Source organism: Lissotriton helveticus, chromosome 1_1 (assembly GCF_964261635.1).
Source record: "Lissotriton helveticus chromosome 1_1, aLisHel1.1, whole genome shotgun sequence".
NCBI classification, from domain to species: Eukaryota; Metazoa; Chordata; class Amphibia; order Caudata; family Salamandridae; genus Lissotriton; species Lissotriton helveticus.
In genome coordinates, this window is record NC_136057.1 from 76,831,062 (window position 1) to 76,852,102 (window position 21,041).

The 21,041-nt window shown below is 45.3% G+C and overlaps 1 protein-coding gene across 1 annotated transcript in view; it reads right to left on the reverse strand.

Annotated features, from left to right (window-relative positions):
* Window positions 1–1,990: 1,990 nt before the first annotated feature.
* Window positions 1,991–21,041, reverse strand: part of LOC144758587 (uncharacterized) — a 48,998-nt gene continuing 29,947 nt past the window's right edge. The window contains exons 2-3 of the mRNA XM_078646436.1: window positions 17,977–19,745; window positions 1,991–4,543 (exon numbers count right to left, since the gene is read on the reverse strand). Coding sequence (XP_078502562.1) covers window positions 3,540–4,543; window positions 17,977–19,745 — 2,773 coding nt within the window. The 3' untranslated portion in view covers window positions 1,991–3,539. The remainder of the gene's footprint in view (window positions 4,544–17,976; window positions 19,746–21,041) is intronic.

Here is a 21,041-nt window from a genome sequence, read left to right on the forward strand (position 1 = left end):
GGGACAAACATCTGGCGCCAAAAAATCACTGTGTTTTAGTAAATTAATTTTGAGTCTAATATGCTAGTAACTTGTACATGTGGAGCCTATGTAAGCCGAATAAAGTTTTATGTCTGGCTGATATGCCGTAAATGTGCCAACGCAGCTGTAACAATCTTGTGACCCGTTGGCTTGCTCTTGACAATAATCCAGTAGCACAGCTTCAGCTGAGGCCCCCAATTCCTAGTCTCATCATTCATTTAGCCCCCAGGGCGTCTCATCATTGCACACACATACATGCCACCATTGCTACTTAGTTCATTCCTAGAGATCCACACGTCACTGCAGATCCAGGGCTTGCTACCAGCCACAGCAAGCTCCAGCACTTGCCCTAATAGGATAGGATAGGATATATGTTTATAGAGCGCTCGATTGCCGTGGCGTCTTGGCGCTAGTGTATCTAGAAAGGAAGTATGGCCTGTGTTACCGGGGGACTATGTGGAAGTGAACAGCCATGTTTTCAAGTCCTTCCTAAAGACCTGCTGATTAGATTGAAATTTCATGGCCATAGGCATTTTGTTCCATAACTTTGATGCATAACTTGATAAAGTCCTGCCATCCCATCTTGCCTGTCTGATCTTAGCAATCTGGATAAGGCCCAAATTAGCAGATCTAAGGGCACTTGGGGGGGTATAACGTAGGAATTTTTGGGGGATATCCTCAGCCCTCCACCATAAAGTGCTTTGTGCACCAGGCATAAGGCCTTAAATTCCACCCGCTGCTGGATGGGAAGCCAGTGCAGTGACTTAATTCCTGCTGAGGTTGATTGTCCTTTAGGAATGTTTAGAAGTAATCTTGCTGCAGTGTTCAGTAGAGACTGCAGTTTTCTCAGCTGGGTCTTATCAATGCCCAAAAAAGGGCATTGCAATAGTCCAGTTTAGACAGGAAGAGCGCCACCACCAGCGTCTTTTGCAATTCTTGTGAGAGATAAGGGAAGATTTTTCTCAAGGTTTTTAGTAAAAAGAAGCAGGCGTAAGTGAGACTGTTTACCTGGGCAGAAAAATTAAACTGGTCATCGAAGATGACTCCGAGGTTCCTGACCTTGGGGACAGGACACGAGCATTCCCCGGCCTCAACCGGCCACTAGGAGTCATTCCACAGGCACCGGCAAGGGCCAAACTCTATCACCTCCGTTTTGTCAGTGTTCATTTTCAGGAAGCTATGGTTCATCCAGGTCATGATCTCAGTGAGACAAGCATGAAACCTGGCGGCTGTGGCCTCAAGCTGATTGAAGATAAAGATAACAAGCTGAGAATCATCAGCATATGAGACCAGGGCAAATCCATGCCTCCTGATAAGTCTGGCCCAAGGAGAGACGTAGATGTTATACACTGTCGGGGATAGGGGTGGCGACATGGGCACTTGCGTCTGAGTGACCCCAGAGCAGCCTCGCACCAGGCATCTGTCTGTCCCTTGCTTCATGGTCACTGATGACTACGGGTGGATCTTGTGGGGGACACTCAACATTCACCAGGATGATTCAAGACTTCATACACTAGTGCTGTTGCTTCCATATAATAGTTTAGAGGCACGCCTGTGCGCTCACAGATTGCACAGTGTCCAGAGTAATCGGACTATTTTAAGCCAATCAATACGCTCAGTGAAGGAAAAGGTCCAAGGGACAAAGGTGTTTCCAAAGCAATTACACTATTAAACTTCAAAGGTTGTCTTCTGAAACATCAACAGTGCATATTGTACTTGTAACGTTTGCACTACTCTAATAAACACAGTGATGGAGCTAACTACACCCTGGAACACCTCACATCTGAGGGGCTGGTGGTTGGAGGGCTGCGGGGGAGCATAAGCTCCTCCCCACCCTCTTCCGGGACAGACTAATCACCAAAATAGAAAACAGACACTCTGAACGCCCTGATGAGTTTGAAGTATCTCCCGACTCACCGCCACATGAAACAGGCAGGCACATTGGTTTATTATCAAAGTTTTACTGCGTAAAATAAGACATTCTTGGCAAACAGCTCACTGCGGCAGTGTCCTTTGTCTAGTTGTCAATCTCCCCCTCACACTAGAACAGGACACAACTGAACTCACAAAAAACATCACAGCATGCAATGAAATACTCCTTACAGTGTCTTTATCAGACAATCTGCTTTGTTTTGTAATGTATGTGAACGTTAGTTTTTGGGTATTTAATTCTCACCAAAATAGCGACCAAACTCCAGCCGACTTCTACCACATAGTTTGCTTTGCCCAAGCCTTGACCCATTCTGGTCCGAGGTGGAATCTGAGCTCACACAGACCTTGGGTCGGCAGGTTCTACATGATGCCTTACGTCTTCTGCTCGGTGTATTTGAAGGTTTGGACGGCTCTGGAGCGGACAAACATTTTCTGGGAACGGCGGTCGCTGTGGCTAAATGAGATATTGCAGCATCCTGGGCCTAGCCCAACCCTTCTACCCTGCGAAAGTGGCGCCGGGCTGTGTATTGGTGCACGGCCCAGGAGGAACACCTCTTTGAGACACATGGTTGACCCGCAAGGTTCCATAGGGTTTGGAGCAAATGGCTGAACCTACTGTTTTAAATTGCCAGCTTTGGCTCTCCCGTGTAACGAGGTGCTGCTTTCCAGCTTGGGTGGCTTGCATAAATACTCCTACCCTAACAGTGTGGTTTTTTTACTGTCTGTTGGAGATGGAATTGACTTTACTGTGTAAGATGTATGCTGTCTTTTTTTTCTTTTCAAAATGATAATAACATTGATTATCAAAAAAAAAGAAAATTCTCACCAGAATAAACCATCTCAAAACATTGTGAATTGTGTAACGGTCTCGGCAGTTGAAACTGCAGAATGATATGGTTGGTGCCTCCTTTGTAAGTTGTTAGAATCTGGACAGTCATGAATCCTCTTTTGATCTCTCAGCCTGAATGGGTTGTACAGAATATTTACACAGCCGGTCTGAAGATACTGATAGGGAGTAGAAGTTCCTGCTTTAGTGATGACTGGAGTTTATACTTTTTGTCCTCAAGTGATTTTTGATTCCTATTTCTTCTACTAGTTTCTTTTTCCCATGTGCTCAGGTCTTTCAATCATTTTTTGTTGAATCCTAGAAGTTATGTCTATCAGGATAGTTTATGATCCACACTTGGTAACATGTCCTCAACACTGCACACATTTCATGAGAGTCTGACAGGTTTAATTTGCAGTGAAGCAGCCTCTGTGAAGTTCGTTGCTTGGTGAAGTGACATTAGTGACGTTGAAGAACCTACATTCTGTTTGGAGACGCTGTGAACGTTAGAGTTTATCCTTTAACTCAAAGATCTTCTGACGTTCAGAGGAAAAGGAGGATCTCAGCCCGGAAGGATCGTTAGATGTCATGGGAGGTTTAACTTCAGCTGTAGATTCTTAGATGATGTAAAAGATCACATTTTGTTTTTTAAAGGAAGGTTTTTGTACAGTGCTTTGAGAAGGATTCCATCTTGTATGTGTTATTTGATGCTGCTGAGCACCACCTTTTGTTTACAGCAGTTTCCATATCCCGTATGGCGTCATGGCCGTCGCCTGTGTGTTCTTTGATGGCATACAAGGCTTGCCTTAAGATCAAAGCTCTTGCTACACACAGTGCAGTGATAAAGCCTCTGTCCTGTGTGTACGATTTGATGCCGTACAAGGGTCTCCTTCCGAGAAAACCTCTTCTCACACACAGTGCAGTGATAAAGCCTCTCTCCTGTGTGTATGCTTTGATGGCGTACAAGGTCTGCTTTAAGAGTAAAGCCCTTGTAACACACAGTGCAGTGATACGGCCTCTCTCCTGTGTGTACGCTTTGATGCCGTACAAGGTGTGCCTTCTGAGAAAAGGGTTTGGAACACACAGTGCAATGATGAAGTCTCTCTCCTGTGTGTATGCTTTGATGGCGTACAAGGGCTGTCTTAAGAGTAAAGCCCTTGGAACACACAGTGCAGTGATGAGGCCGCTCTCCTGTGTGTACGCTTTGATGCTGTACAAGGGTTGCCTTCCGAGAAAACCTCTTGGAACACACAGAGCAGTGATAAGGCCTCTCTCCCGTGTGAGTTCTTTGATGCCGTACAAGGGTCGCCTTCTGAGGAAAGGGTTTGGAACACACAGTGCAGTGATAAGGCTTCTCTCCTGTGTGTACGCTTTGATGTTGTAGAAGATTTCCTCTCTGAGTAAAACTTTTCTCACAAATATTGCAGTGAAAGGGCCGCTCTCCTTTGTGAGTTTTTTCATGTGTTGCCTTATCAGCAAACCTCATTTCATGCTCAGTGTAGGGATACCGATATGTGTGTGTTTGTTTGTGCAGTAAAAGATGCGTCTTTCCAGTAAATGTTTTCTTACACTCAGCACAGGCATAAGCTCTTAGGCCAGTGCGTATTCTTTTCTGCCTTGCAAGTAGTGTTTTATTGTTAAAATTCTCCCTCCTCTGTATTCCTTGGTGTTTTCCTTCATTCATTTTATAAGCAAAATTCTTCCTTCCTCCAGAAGCTTTAAGTTTCTCTTTCCCATTCATACTTTTTGTCTGCGACTGCTGTGCTGCAGAATGAAATGAACAATGAAAATGATACATGGGAAATATTTCTTGAAATAAATGCACAGTTATAATATGAGAAAGGTGGACAGTAATATCTAGGAAGGAAGGAAAATGTTACTACCTGTAAACAATCATTTGTTGCTTGTAATTCTACAGTTCACATGTGGTGATCTCTCATGGGTAGGGTTCTGACTTCTAAAAAACAATTAATTTAATGACTGAGTTTTGATCTGGAGAACGACTCGTGACCCCATAGCAGAAATGTACAATGCATCAGCGTGCAGACTCCAACTTCAATTATTGTGTTGTTTTTTCCATCTGAGTACAACTGCTTATATGTGAAAAATCAAAAAAATAAACTGCTCAATCTGAGCAACCTATATACTTTCCAACCATACAGCAAGTGGGTGATGCATGTGAGCCTGCAACATGACAAACTGACAGTATTTGCAAGAGAGTAACATTTTCCATTTGCAGCAAACTGTGGCACACCACAGGTTGTACCATAACTTAAAAGAATCGGTAAGGTCCAGAACGCCGCAGCCAGGCTCATTCTAGGGACACTACACCACAAACATATGACTCAACACCTATGAAGCCTCCACTTGCTCCCCATCGAGAAGAGGATCACCTTCAAACTCCTCACCTACGCCTACAAATCCCTCAACAACATCGGACCCACATACCTCAACGACCTAGTATGATGTCCACGTACCCACGAGGAACCTCTGCTCCACTGACCTCGCCCTGGCAGAGGTCCCCCGCATCCGCAGAAACAGAACCGGCGGAAGAGCCTTCGCCTACATCGCAGCAAAATCCTGGAACGAGCTCTCGGTCAACATCAGACGCTCCCCAAGCCTCCACATGTGCAGGAAGGACCTCAAGACCTGGCTTTTCGACTGACCCGGAGCTGCTCCCTCCCCCCCCCCAGTGCCTTGAGACCCTCGCGGGTGAGTAGCACGCTCTATAAACCGCTGATTGATTGATTGATTTAAAGGAAAGAATTGCTAATTGAGTTACTAATATGCTTAGAACAATTAAACACTTCTGGCTTCTTCCTTGCATTGATGTCACCAGAGAAATATTTTATGAAAGGATGCACAGAACCACATGTTTCTGCTTTACAATTATCTACTAGAGGTATTTTGGGTAGAAAGCCATGGGTGCATCTTTATCACACGTGGACTCAGCCTGTGGTATTTCTATGTGGTGTCTCCGCTAGGCCTGGGCGGTAAATTCAGTTCCACTTGCGGCATTTGTAGAATTTGGGTAATTTCGCATTCCTCGGAGGAAGTGGAATTGCCAAAACTTCCGAGATCCGCGGCTTTGCAGAATTTTTTGCTTGTTCCCGCTTTCAAAATGTGTGTTTGCAAGATATTTCCCCTCGAGCACGCAAACAGCATTCGTGAACGGGAAAAAAGCATTGTGAACGGGCGGAAGAAGCAATTCAGCGTGTTTGCAGAATTCTGCGTGCTCACAGAGATTTTTTTCGCTGAGCTTTGCGTAACACGACTATGCAAATTCCGCCCACCCCTAGTCTCCGCACGAGTAGAAAACCATATGTCAAATTGTGCCGGTGCAAAAAACGGTCTTATTTTTCATACATTTTTAATTCTGATAATGTAGAGCATGAGTGCATGTTCAACACTGGATGCATATTTAACTTTGTCTTTGTAAACTTGCAGGAACTGTTCATTTACTAATGGGTCAAGCAGTTTGCTAACTGTTTGAGGAAGTGACTGCTACTAGGTAGACAACTATCTCCATTAAGGCTTGCAGTGATGTAGTGGCTTAAAAGTTGGACTTGTTACTCTTGATAAGACAACATTAAAATCTTAACTGGATTCCAGGGGTGCTCTGGTGGGAATATCCATTCTCAACTCTCCCATGAACATTTTCACAAGAGTTTTTTCAAAAGTATTCAAACGTTAGTGTAGGCTTGGCCAGCTTCTTTATGTATGTATCTATATGTTATTTCTATACTGCAAACCTGGCCTAAGGCTAGGGCCAAAGATGAGCATAAATTATTTTCAAAGAGGGGAGTCCTCAACTCTTTCCTAAACGGGAGCAATGTCGGGCCGTCCTGATGGATACAGGGATGTTGTTCCAGATCATGAGTTCATAGATGGAAAAGGCCTGCTAACTTGTTTTTTTTGTTACAGTTCTAAGTCTGCAGTCCGATGGAGTTCTCCAACCTCGCATTTGTTGCACTTGAAACTAAGAGCTGAACTTAAGGACAACGAGAATGATGAACAAGTGATAAGGAAGAGGTAAAGGGTACAAAAAAGGAACTTTTAAAGGGAAAAGCAAGTCTACTGTACTGGAAGAGTCTTAAACTTTGTAAGATGATACGAATAAGTAAGGAGAGCAGTAAAAATTACACTGACACAAAGACGACATGAACTTCTGACAGCGGAATCAAGCTCAGGAGGTCACTCAGACGACTCTGCTAGCAACTACCTAGGAAAAAACCTACTTGCCACTTTTGTCGCTGAGTACGGTTTACTGAGACAAGGACAGACAATGGAATATCTTAAAAAGGAAAAACAAAAGCAAGAGGCACAAACAGAGGAAGAGAAAGACAGGAAAGAGCAAATGGAAAAGATAACTCATTCCATAGGAAGAGAAATTAATTAATTCCTCATTATTAACTCATCACAACATTAACTGACAATGGAGGAACTAATTATCCAGAACCTTGGCTTATATTTTTGCCCCAGTAGGAACTTACATTACAGTTCATGTAGAATTGACATATTTCCGCTTCTAAGATATCACATAAAATCAGACCCAAGCTAATGAACATGAGAATAGTGGCGCCCAATGCAGAAAACATGACTTGTGTTCAAGAGACGCTGATACTTCATGGCATTGGCTGGTCAGGATGATGGAAATATATGTGCTACGAAATAGCGGTAAGCGTTACTTGGAAAGGGTAATTAAAGAAAAAGGGGTAACCCTGTGTCCCTCAGAACCTGGGTATTTATAGTTAAACAAAAAGTGGTTCTGTTGGGTAAGATCAATTGCTTTGAAAAATGCTTATTAATGCAGTCAACAACAAGCGCTCTCTGGTACACACCAAGTTTTGAGAAATAAATGCTCAAAAATACGAAATTGTGCAATCAAAAGATTGTATTGTACACTTTACAACACAATTCATTCATTTGGTATCTGAATTAGAATCATTCGAGAATAACATTCAATGCATGAAATGACCGTCAGAAAAAGTGCAATAACGTGACTTTTTGGTGAATAGTGCTCAATAAGTGAGAAATATATACAGTGTAAAAAGAGTTCCTATGTACAACTATACACAAGTATTGCATTGGCCAGATGCCGATTTTCCACCAAGTGTTCCTAGTGTTCCTATCAGGATCCTGGCCGTTCCGCCATATGGGTGCGCTGATAGGACTTATTTAAGTACTTGATGTTTCTTTACCACGGGTGGAAACTGTTTATGGTGTAACTCTCTCTCCTGGTGTCTGTCCTACTCAGCTTTTTTTGACCTTCAAGTTTTTTGTTGTTAAGAGTACTGTTAGTAAGGGATATTATCTTGAATGGTCGGTAAACATAGTTCCCTTGGCCCTCCTTTCGAAAGTTGTTTTTTCTAGTTGTAGATAGGAACTCTTTTTACACTGTATATATTTCTCCCTTATTGATCACTATTCATCAAAAAGTCACGTTATTGCACTTTTTCTGATGGTCATTTCATGAATTGAATGTTATTCTCGAATGATTCTAATTCAGATACCAAATGAATAAATTGTGTTGTAAAGTGTACAATACAATCTTTTGATCGCACAATTTTGTATTTTTGAGCATTTATTTCTGAAAACTTGGTGTGTACCAGAGAGCGCTTGTTGTTGACTGCATTAATAAGCATTTTTCAAAGCAATCGATGTTACTTGGAAAGGGAGCACAGATAGATCAGGGAAGCCTAACTCACTTCAAAAAGCAAGCTACATATAACTCCTTCTTGCCTCATGATAATCTGGATGGCTTCAGTGACTCGGTCGTCAAAGACTTGTTCAAATAAATTGTTCACCAGTCAAGGCAAGAAGGGAAGAATCAGATCCAACTTGAGTAATGGACAAAGGGAGGCCATTAACACATGCCGTAATGACAACATAAGAACCAATGTCATCCGATAAGGGGCAAGAATGTGGTTTTAATGATTGTTTGCAATTATGAACAAAAGGCTTTCCAATAATTATTAAATACAGATTGTTGTGAAATGGGAATGGCGACATTTTCATTTGTGTAAAACCTACCTTCTGTACCATGCTTTTACCTTCTAACAAATGTATGCAAGAAAAGGGGGGCGTATAGTGCCCTCCAACAATAGCTCACTGGAAAGCACAGCCATAAACTAAAACCATTTAATGCTGATTCTTGTGGAGAGCCTCCCATCATATTGTATAGATAGAGAGAATTTTCCACAAAAGATATACACAGGAGACAATAATATTATTTAATTTTTATTTATTTATTTAGCTTATAAGGCGCGCAGCTACCCGCAGTGGGTTTCCCGGCGCCAAAGGACAGATTAAGAGAGGGAAAAAAGATCAACCATAAATCATTACTGAAGTGAGCCACCATAAGTCATTACTGAAAAAGCCACGTCTTAAATCCCTTGCGGAAACAAAAAAGATTGGTTTCAGTTTTTAAGACAGCGGGCAAAGCATTCCAGAACTTCGGACCCAGGTGGGAGAATGAGCGGCCGCCCATCTTCACCAACCTGAATCTCGGAATCACAAAATCACCTTTACGAGAAGATCTCAGGGAGCGACTAGGAAGATAAGCTTGGATGAGGTCATGTAGATACGCAGGGGCTAAACCTTGTTTAACCTTGAAAATGTAGCAAAGAGCCTTGAACTTAATTCGACTGGCAATCCTAAGCCAGTGAAGATCATAGAGTGCTTGAGAAACAGAGGCTCTCCGAGGGAAATGGCATAGAAGCCGTGCGACCGCATTCTGCACAACCTGAAGTTTGTTTAACGTTGCTAGATCGGCTCCTAGGTAAAGGACATTTCCGTAGTCCAGGCGGGAAACAACCAGTGCCTGGACCACAGTCCTCTGAGTGGGGACAGGAAGCATCCAGAGGATTTTTTGGAGCCATCTTAGAATGACAAAACAGATGGAGGCCACCTACTACCTGCTGGCGCATCATAAGCTTCTCATCAATGAGGAATTCGAGGTTGCGAACCTGGGCAACAGGTTGAGGAGTAGGACCCATTTCATTGAGCCAATGTTGAGGACCCCATGAATCTCTCTCCTTGCCCAGGATAACAACCTCGGTCTTATCTCCATTAAGTTTAAGGAAGTTACTGCGCATCCACTCAGAGACCAGAGTCAGTCCTTGTTTCAGAACAGAAATTTTGCCACCTTCCACATTAGAAAGAGAGAAGATAATTTGCGTATCGTCGGCGTAGGAGAATAAGGTGAAACCTGCTTCCTCCACTATGGTGGCCAGGGGTCTAACGTAGATATTAAACAATAAAGGGCTCAAGATAGACCCCTGGGGAACACCAAACGCCGAAGAGCAAAGACCTGGAAAGTGCGGCCACTCAAAAAGGAGGCCACCCAAGCCAGAGCAGGACCCTCAACTCCAAGTGACCGAAGAGATGCGAGAAGGATGGAATGTGACACCATATCGAAAGCCGCACTCAAATCCAGAAGTATGAGTGCTGATATTTCTCCGCGATCGATACTGTGATGAAATCTCTCGGTAACTCCTAAAAGTGTTGTTTCAGTGGAGTGGTTCGACCTAAAGCCTGATTGGGATGGATGCAAAAAGCCAGAGCTTTCCACAAAATGAGTAAGCTGTGTATTAATATGCATTTCTAAGATCTTAGAGAGGATAGGCAATAGCGAGATAGGCCTAAAGTTTGACAGCTTAGAGGGGTCAGCTCTGGCCTTCTTTAAGAGAGGAACAATCATTGCATGTTTCCACTCCTGTGGAACATGGGCCTCTCTCAAGGAGGAGTTAAGAAGCTCCTTCAAAACACAGCGAGAGTTAAGATCAAGTTGTTTCAAGATCTTGACCGGTAGAGGGTCGCGCGGGGATCCCGATTTAATGCTTTCCAAACAATGAGCAAAGGAAGTATCATCAAAGGGTAGCCAAGCAGCAAGTTTGGTTACCGAGCAACGCATGCTATTATGAACGGGTACTGCAAGCAAAATAGGTTCTCCAATGGGAGCAGGAGGGCCCAGGGAGTCATAAATAAGCTCAACCTTTGCTATAAAGAACTCCGCGATTGAGTTGCATTGTTCCTCATCTAAGACTGGGGAGCAGGGACCATGTCGGAGCCAGTCAGCTTCTTCACCACTGAAAAAAGAGTGCGAGAGCAGTTTTGGGCATGTGTCACGGTATTGGCAATATAGATGGCTCTTGCCAATTTGCACTGTTTGTGATATTCTCTAAGGGCCTCTTTGTAGCCCACTTTACCGGCCGGCGAATAAGAGCTCCTCCATTTCCTCTCAAGTGCCTTACATTGAGACTTCATAGCCTTTAAGTTTTCTGAAAACTACGACGCAGGGGGACGGTGAGGCAAAGAGTGTTTCGGTACCAGAGGGAGAAGTTTGACAATTACCTAGGATGTGATCTTGCTAATTATGTATACAACACACGCAAGGTGTAAGAGCCTACAAACACGCTTTTTGCAATAGACTAATATCTCCGTATGACTATACATTGGATGCTTAGGACCGTGACTTTTGCCTAAATAACAATATTTTCATATTTAAAGATAGATATTCCAGACAAATCTCAGGAACAGCAATGGGCACCTGCTCTCCTAGCTATGCAAATATATTTGTGGTCTGGTGGAAGGAACAGGTGTGTCGTGTAGTTCCCACTAATCCGTAGGACCTGTGCGTTTTCTGGACAACGTAAACTTTGGATGAGGTGCCTAGGCTGGACCTAGAGACCAGCTAGCTCACAGTGCCACCATAAGACTCCCTAACCTTACCAAGAAGCAAATGGTTTCTGGGAACCTCTGAGCATGACAACCCTGACCTCTCAGGTATCTTGGAAACAGAACAGAACCTTTTGCTCAGACACTCAAGTCACTCAAGCTTACTTGCTCTCAGAGAAATAAACAGAGAATACACAATGGAACGTTAATCTTGTATAAAATACATGTGCTGCGATAATCAGTAGACCGAAGCAGCTGAAAGTGATTACATGCACGTAAATAGTAGATATAGTTCTATCATGGTGCTAAAACAGTGTATATATGCAGGCATATAAGCAAGGCAGTAATCAGGCGGACTCCTACTATGCACTCCCTACTCTGCATGTACCTAGAGTGTGTGTGGGTGTGAAGCCAAGAATCCCCACTAAGGGACATGACCGGAGAGAATGCTGGCCCCGAACTGATTACAAACTAAACTCCCCCTCACTGAGATGCCAGCCCGCTGCATAGTGAAGTCTCAGCCTGCAAGGACCATCGATGTCAGCTGTAGTGCCTCCTCTACTAATCAATTGGGATGCTCATTATTTATATAGAAAGCATCTTTTTGATGTACGTATAGATTAGAAAATGTTATAGATATGTAGATAGCCCTGTCACCCTGTGGATGAAGATAGAGATGACATTTGTACATAGTGCGTCAAGAGGCCTTGTACTTAGTGTACGAGGCATCGTGATAATGTTGGGTGAAGATAGATGTTTAAACACAGTAGTCTCAGATAAACTAATCCCACATTGTCGTGCATGCAAATATGTGCAAAAGGTCACAGCAGAAATGTACCTGTAAAACATTGGACAATATATGAAATGAGCCACTTCACTACATGGGCCTAACCCGGGCACATAGCAGATGGTCTGGACATCACAAAATGAAAACATGACAAACCATGCGCTGATTTGGATCGGGGATACAGATGACCTTTACCTGCTGTGGGACGGAAGTAGAGAAATGTCTAAAAGATTAATCCGGAGACAGACAAAAACTGATCTCAACCTAAGATTCACTCATTAGATCAGAAATAAATCTATAAATTACCTGGTTATCCATACTGAGCTAGAGAAGCACACATGGTCACAAGCCTACATAGAAAGGAAAAAGCAGAGAGCTGTGAATAGCGTGCATCCAAGAAACTGATAGAAAGTATCCCCTATGGTGAAATGCTACGGACCCGTAGAAACTGTAATAGCCAAGAAGTGTATGAGAAGGAAGAAAAAAGTAAGCGGCCAGCAGCCAAGCGAGCACCCAGAACATGAATAAACTACTTTCAAATCAGAGACACCAAAGGAGAGACCTGATATTACCGTAAGGTTCATCACTACAAACAATACGAGGTACACAGCAGCAAGACAAATTGTAAACATTGGAAAATATTCAAAGATGATCAGGTGATTGGACACAATATTACCTCACATCCCTCCATCACGTATCGTAAAGCCCTATCCTTAAAGGACAAACATGCCCATAGCTATATAGATAGTCCAATGAGAGAAAGGCGCCATCTAACCTAAAAGGTTTCAGAAAATGAGGGAAATCAAACTTCCTAGGACCGGTTTCTGGCATTCCAGCCGTCTTCTGCCAGGCTTGCTTGAATCCAGTGGCAAAGTGAGCGAGGGAGTCAACGTCTGAGCATACCCTGCCAACTTATGGTGACAAAGCGGTCCAGTGAAGGCATGGCTTGGCAGTTCGGGCTGGACTGTTCCCATGAGGCACATATGGCCATGTCTGAACTGGGGCGGCAGAGTGGGCTAAAGAACGGTGATGGATTCAACCCAGATCTGTTGACTGGGTGTGAGTGTTTGATTCGTTCACATGCTCCGTCCATCACCACCCCCCTTTTGTACCGCTTTGTCGCCATGAGTTGGCAGGGTATGCTCAGAGGTTGAGTCTCTTGCTCACTTTTCCACTGGATTCAAGCAAGCCTGGCTGAAGACGTCTGGAATGCCAGAAACCGGTCCCAGGATGCTGGATTCCAGTCCAGGGAAGGCATTGCTTGGCAGTTTGGGCAGGACTGTTCCCATGAGGCACAGGGTCAGACTGATTTGCATATGGCCATGTCTGAACTGGGGTGGCGGAGTGGGCTAAAGAACGGTGATGGATTCAACCCAGATCTGTTGACTGGGTGTGAGTGTTTGATTGGTTCAGATGCTCCGTCCATCACCACCCCCATTTTGGAGCACATGAGAGGCATCAAACACGCGGACTTAAATTCACCAGTGTCTGGAGATTTTGTAAAAAGCCATGATAGCATTGTAGACACGCTCGGTTTCTTTGGCCTTATATCAGAGGAGGTGATCAAGAGAAGAAATAGAAAAGAATCAATTAAAGATATAATACAGAGCTGGGTATCGAGGAAGCCAAGGGCCTGAATCAAGATGAGGAATTACACGGGCACATTGGATGCTTACTGATGTCGAATCTGCACACTTTCCCACTACTGACACACTCTGGAACACATGTTAAAAAAAGTCATAATTTCCTTGCAAGATTAAAAATATTGAATTTCTTTACATTTCTCAGTGCTCTACTTAGGGTAAGGGGGGTATACCTTACAATCATACTAGATTGATAATGCCCACCGAAGGCACAAAATGTTGAACTTAAAATCAGTGATGCCACCACGATCCCCTGCGGCTACAAAATCATCCGCAAAAACAGCGTCGACCGACCAGGAGAAGGCAAAGAAGTCATCCGCAAGAACACCCACCAACTGACCACTTACTCAAATGACTCAATGACTACCATGAAACACCTCCCCTTCCAGCTCCAGAGCAACCCCAACACCACCATCCATGGCTCCCTAATCTAAAGGAGCTCCAGCCCCCCCCGACCTTCAACGAATCCATCGTAGACCTCATCGCACCCCAGGCTCTAGCATCCACCGATTACATCCTATTCGTAGACCTCCACTTCCACTTGAACAACCCCAGTGACTAAAACACCGACTCCCTACTGGAAAGCCTCGCCAACATCGGTCTCAAGTAGCTTGTCACCACATCAACCCATACAGCCAGACACACGCTATACCTCATCTTCTCCGTCAGCGGGAACATCACCTACAGCCACACCACAGAACTCCTCTGGACCAACCCGCACTGTGTGAACTTAGCCATTCCGACTGTTCACCACCACCCTCACCCCCCCCTTTCACCCCATCTGTTGTAGCTGAAACAAGGCCACTGAAGAACTTCTCGTAAAATTTCACAGCATGACCGCACCACCAGCAGACGCCAACACCGCAGCACACAACCGTCATCAATGGATCTCCATGAAGTGAGCCAGCTGGTTCACTTCAGCCCTCCACAAGTTCAAACGTACCAGCAGACAACTCGAGAGGAGATAGAGGCACAACAAAATCCCAGAAACTCAAGCAAACCGCTGTCAACGCACACCACCTTCTCCTTAAAACCACAGAGGAAATGGCCATCAAAGACAGAATCAACACCTACGCACACAACAGCACAGAAGTCTTTGCCGTCGTCAAGGAGTTCGCCAGGCCCAACAGCGAGACCACTGACTTCCCACCCTCCCTAAGACCTCTGCAACAAACTCAGCACATTCTTCACCACAAGTTCAGGCATAACTACAACAGCTTTGACACCCAAGACCCTGCTACAATGCCTGCCACCACCGCACACAAGGCCTTAACCCAACATGCTCAACTGGACTCCTCTCACCACAGATGACACACTCAAGACCATAAAGAGCATCCACTCCAGAGCCCCACCGTATCCTTGCCCGTATCACATCTTCCATTGAGCAGCCGCAGCACCATCAACTGCGCCATCAAAACTGCCACCTTCCCTGCCACCTGAAAACACACCAAGATCAACCCCCCTGCTGAAGAAGCCGTTTGCCGACCCAACAGACCTACAGTACCTCAGACCTATCTCCCTCATCCCATCCCTTGCCAAGGTCATCAAAAAGGCCCTCAACTCCCAACTCTCCAAGTTCATCGAAGCGAACCATGTCCTGAACAACTCCCAATCCAGCTTCCAAAGCAATTATAGCACCGAGCTCGGACTCCTCGCCGCCATCGACGACATCCGCTCCCTCCTCGACTGGGGCGAAATTGCCACCCTCATCCTACTGGACCTCTCGGTCACCTTCGACAACATCTCCCACCGCACCTAGTCACAAGATTCCAGGACACTGGTATCCACGACAAATGCAGCTACAAGCTACAATGCACAGAAACCAGTAGGGAATCAAAAAGGCAATAACTTATTCACCAGACGTGACACTGACTGAGTTCAAGGCCGGGGTCTACGCGACCCACTGTGCACCAGATACATTCCGTTGAAAGGGAACACAGCACGCAGCTTCTTGAAGAAGTGGAGACAGTGACATGCGGACTCCCAGGGACCAAAAGTCTTGGCTGCAGGGGTCCTCAGCGTGCACCCACAATGATTCGGGCACTCGGGAACAGGCGGCTCTCAGCAGCAGCATCACGCGGCTGCGGCGGCCCGGGCTGGTGGTGGCGATGACTCTCGTCTTGCAGCTCCGTGGTGGGCTCACAGCGGCAGCAGCTCTCTCTTAGCTGCGGCGGCCCACGAGACGATAGCGACAATCCTCGACAATGGTGAGCAAGATAAGGGCACACAGCGCCGGCAACTCTCCCTTAGCTGCAATGGTCCACAGGACAAATCACAATGAGGCAACGTTGGCAAAGGTGCGGGCACTCAGCGGCAGCAGCTCTCTCTTATCTGCGGCGGCCCACAGGACAGATCCCAATGATGCAAAGTTGGCAAAAAAAAAGTGCGGGCACTCAGCGGCAGCAGCTCTCTCTTAGCTGCAGAGGTCAACAGGATGAATCACAATGATGCAAAGTTGGCAAAGGTGAGGACACTCAGCAGCAGCAGCTCTGTCTTAGCTGCGGTGGCCAACAGGACGAATCACGATGATGCAAAGTTGGCAACGGTGCGGGCACTCAGCGGCAGCAGCTCTCACTTAGCTGCGGCGGCCCACAGGACAAATCACAATGATGCACAGATGGCAAAGGTGGGGGCACTCAACGGCAGCAGCTCTCTCTTAGCTGCGGCGCCCCAACAGGACGAATCACGGTGATACAAAGTTGGCAACGGTGCAGGCACTCAGCGGCAGCAGCTCTCTCTTAGCTACGGAGGCCCACAGGACGAATCACGGTGATACAAAGTTGGCAAAGGTGCGGGCACTCAGCGGCAGCAGCTCTCTCTTAGCTACGGCGGCCCACAGGATGAAGGATGGTCTCGACCAGTCCGGCACAACGGGGGGCACTAAGCGGGTACATATGAAAGAGCTATGCAACAAGGTTTTAAGTGGTCTGTGGGAAAGGTGATGGTGTGAACATGTATTATATGAGATAAAGTACCACCTGGCGCACATTATAAGATTACTGCAAGTCACCTCGGAGTCCCATAACCTTATAAATTAACTCTGCCTTCGGCCTCGTTCCTCTATATAGTTTTGGAACTCCTCGCTGACATGCAATATCCTTATCATGTGTGGCCGGAGGTACTTTATCCCTAAAATATTTTCACCGAATAAGGTAAAAGTGAAATTATAGTTGGTTTTGTTATAACAGCTTAATGGATTTTTAAAAAAATAAAAAATTACTTTGCTTAAAAAACAAGGGTAAAGTGCATTTATAGTTAAAACTTAAAACTGATCAAACCACTGCAATATGCAAGTTCTAGTTAGAACCACAATCCATAACTCGCACTACGGGTGTACAAACCCTAACTCATGATGCGATGACATTTTACATACTTAAAGAGTTTGCTAAAGGCAGGATGTTGCTGTAGGGAGGTCATCGCTACTTTTGTCTGTGCATAAAACAATTCATAACACACTTGGGACTGAGCTAGAGGTTGGGAGGGTGAACTCCCCAGTGACACATAACAAATCACTTTGTGTATCTGTCTATCATGAGAAGGTGTGCACTCCTGGAGAACCCTGCTGTGACAACAACATCCCTGGTGGGCCCTGCTGTTGAGGCTGAATACAGGCTAGGATTTTTATATCAGGAACTGGAGACGACTGCGTTTTACCCACTGTAACTGTGGAACAGGAAACAGTTCCCTCTCTAGACTATTCTCAATGAACACCACATCACTTGCATCAGACTATTAAGTTTGATTCCGGCCAGTAATTCCTCCCTTGAATAGCGCTATTTCCAGTTCCTCAGCCTGGAATGGGGACGAACAAGGAACGACAAGAGCTACTGGCCTATTTGTCTCATGCAACATCCCATTACCAGTCCTGTTTCTGCACACGAAGGATGCAGTCATGTGTGGATCAGAGAAGAGTGCAGGGACACACCTGCACCCTGTGTACTCGTACTCTGGGGGTCAGTATCGCTCAGTGGGTTCCACCCAAACCATATTAGTCCCCTCGGAGACTTTCTAAAATCTGCCCATATGCATTCTAAAGAGGTTACATGTGTTAGTGCACTCCGCGTGTCCATGTATAGCGAAACACATACCTGGGGTGGATGTGGACGGCAATAAATGTGACTGTGTTGGTCCTGTCTCCATTGAGTCTGAGGAAGCGTCTTCATCTGCAGTAATTGTGTCCAGTTCTACGCATGATGGGGGCACAGGCTGACCCCGCTCTTCAGGACAGAGCAGTTCTGCCTTGCAGTTCTGATGTTGATGCTGTGATTCAGGATACAGTGGTTCGAGTATGTAGCTCTGATCTGAGCCCTCTGCATCAGGACGGGCTGGTTCTAGCTTGCAGTTCACATTTGAATCCTGCTCCTCTGTGTGCAGTGGTTCCAACATGTTGGTCTGATCTGTGTTTTGTGCTTCAGGAAACACCGATTCTCTCTCTTGATCCAGTGCAGCAGTGTGCAGTGATTCCACCGTGTTGTTCTGATCTGACCCCTGTGCATCTGCACAGGTCTGTTCTAGGTTGTCTTTCTGCTCTGGTTCCTGTGCTTCAGGATGCATAGATTCCAGCTCGTAGTTCACGTTTGGATCCTGTGCATAAGGAAGTTCCTGCTTCAAGCATAGGTGTTGCTGTAGGCGCTGGGTTTGTTGTGACCCCAACTCATCAAAGGACAATAGACCAGACTCTATGTGTTCGTCTGATGACATCCCATCAGGTGACACGGGTTGTAGGCTGCGGTTCTCCTGGGGATCTTGGAAATCAAAACACATCAATTCCTCCAAGGGACCATCAGGTTCCTTCCCATCTGGTAGTGCGGGTTGTATACGGTGGCTTTGCTGTGGTTCATGTCCTTCAGGAAATACTGGGTGTGGGTAGAGGTTCTGTTGCTGGTCCCAGCTAATAGTAGACAATGGGGATGGTTCTTGCTTCATGGGCTCATCTGGTTCTCTCTCTTCTAGGAACGCTGACCGTACACTCTGGTCTTGCTCTGGTGCCTGGCCAAGAACAAATTCTGAGGGAAGATACAGGTTTGCCTCCAGTGATGTACCTGGAGGATCTGTCTGAGGGCATCTGGATAGAGTACAATCCAGCTGTAGTCCATTTCCATCTGGAAACCCAGGTTCCATGCACTGGTCTCGCTGCGACTCGTGTACATCTGGAAACCCAGGATGCATGCACTGTTCCTTCTGCGACTCGTGTACATCTGGAAACCCAGACTGCATGCGTTGATCTTGCTTCGACTCGTGTACATCTGGAAACCCAGGTTGCAAGCACTGGTCCTCCCGTGGGTCACGTCGATCTGGAAACACTGGCTGTAGACAAAGGTTTGGCTCATATGGACGCACTTGAACATCAGTTGGAGAAGAGAGCGTACAATCCTGCTTTGGTGCATGGCCATCAGAAAACACTGTCTTAAGACACAAGCTCGGATCCCCTGGCCTGTCCAGTTGAGGTGTCACAGGAGACCGGCTAACAGTAAAATCTCTAATGCTCACTGGACAGACCATCTCCAAAGACACTGTACCATTATCTCGGTAACATTGATCCTTTTCTATCCATATTTTTTTAATCAGCCCAGTGACTCTAGAAGGTACGTCCTCCACAGTATTCATCAAGTTATCCAGTTTGGATTCCAACTCCTCCAGCATGGATAGAAGGATAATGTGGGGCAGGTTCTCTGACAGCGGTTCCAGGTCCTGGTCCCTCTGAGCATCATTTCTAGATCCTGAAGTTGAGACGTCATGGAGAGGTACAGATGGGACTCTGGCTCTTACGGATTCACGTGAACATTGCGCTGTCACTTTCTTTCCTGGAGTCCGTCTTCTGCCCATTCTGGTACTCTGATTTTCAAGTTTCAAGTGTCTGCAGAGGAGAGGAAAAGTAAAAACACAACACGTTATCATAGGACAACTAGGCCAAAATACTCCTTCCTGACTCACCAACCCCAGTGTGATCAGAGGAAATTGCGAATTTCTCAAACCCAGAAAAAAATTCAATCATTAAAATTGAACAATATCCATTACATCTATCTATATAAATAAAAATGTAAATGTTCATTTGTTGAAAATCGTAAATCTACGAAAGTTCTTCACCGATTGCGTTGAAATTTTGACACAACGTTGGATTCGAATCCGCGCGTGTTTTTATATACATAACGTTAGATTCGAATACGCACGTGTCGAATACACTCGTGTTTTTAATCGAAAGCCCGAACAGACATAAAAATGTCAATGTTCGTTTGTTGAAAATTTTAAATCTCTGAAAGTTCTTCACCGATTGCTTAGACATTTTTTAACAACTTTGGATTCGATTAAGCGCGTGTTTATATATACACAACGTTGGATTCGAATACGCACGTCTCCAATACGCGCGTGTTTTTAATCGAAAGGCCGAACAGACCCTATCTATTGGGTTGCTGCGCAACAACTCCAAGGGACGCATAGAGAAAATAGTCACAAAAACATATTGTATACCCACAAGCATTGTGAAATTAAACATATATTAGGATGGACAGTGCGTGTCAGGATAGCAAACCGGGAACTGGGTGGAGGGAGGGAGGAGAAGTTGGTCTACTTTGCAACATTAAGAAAGGACGCAGAGACAATAGTCTACATATATTAGGATGGACAGTTGGTGTCAGGATGGCAGACCGGGAAGTGGGTGGAGGGAGGGGGAGGCATTGGTTCACTTTGCAACATTAGCGCTGTTTATATATACACAACGTTGGATTCAAATACGCGCGTGTACAATACGTGCGTGTTTTCAATTGAAAGGGCATTCAGACCCTATCGATTTGGTTGCTGCGCAACAAATAAAAGGGACACATAGAGACAATAGTCTACACATATTAGGATGGACAGTTGGTGTCAGGATGGCAGACCGGGAAGTGGGTGGAGGGAGGGGGGAGGAGTTGGTTCACTTTGCAACATTAAGAAAGGACGCATAGAGACAATAGTCTACATATATTAGGATGGACAGTTGGTGCCAGAATGGCAGACCGGGAAGTGGGTGGATGGAGGGGGGAGGAGTTTGTTCACTTTGCAACATTAGCACGTTTTTATATGTACACCTTGTTGGATTCGAATACGAGTGTGTTTTTAATCGAAAGGCCGAACAGACCCTATTGATTTGCTTGCTGCGCAACAACTACAAGGGACG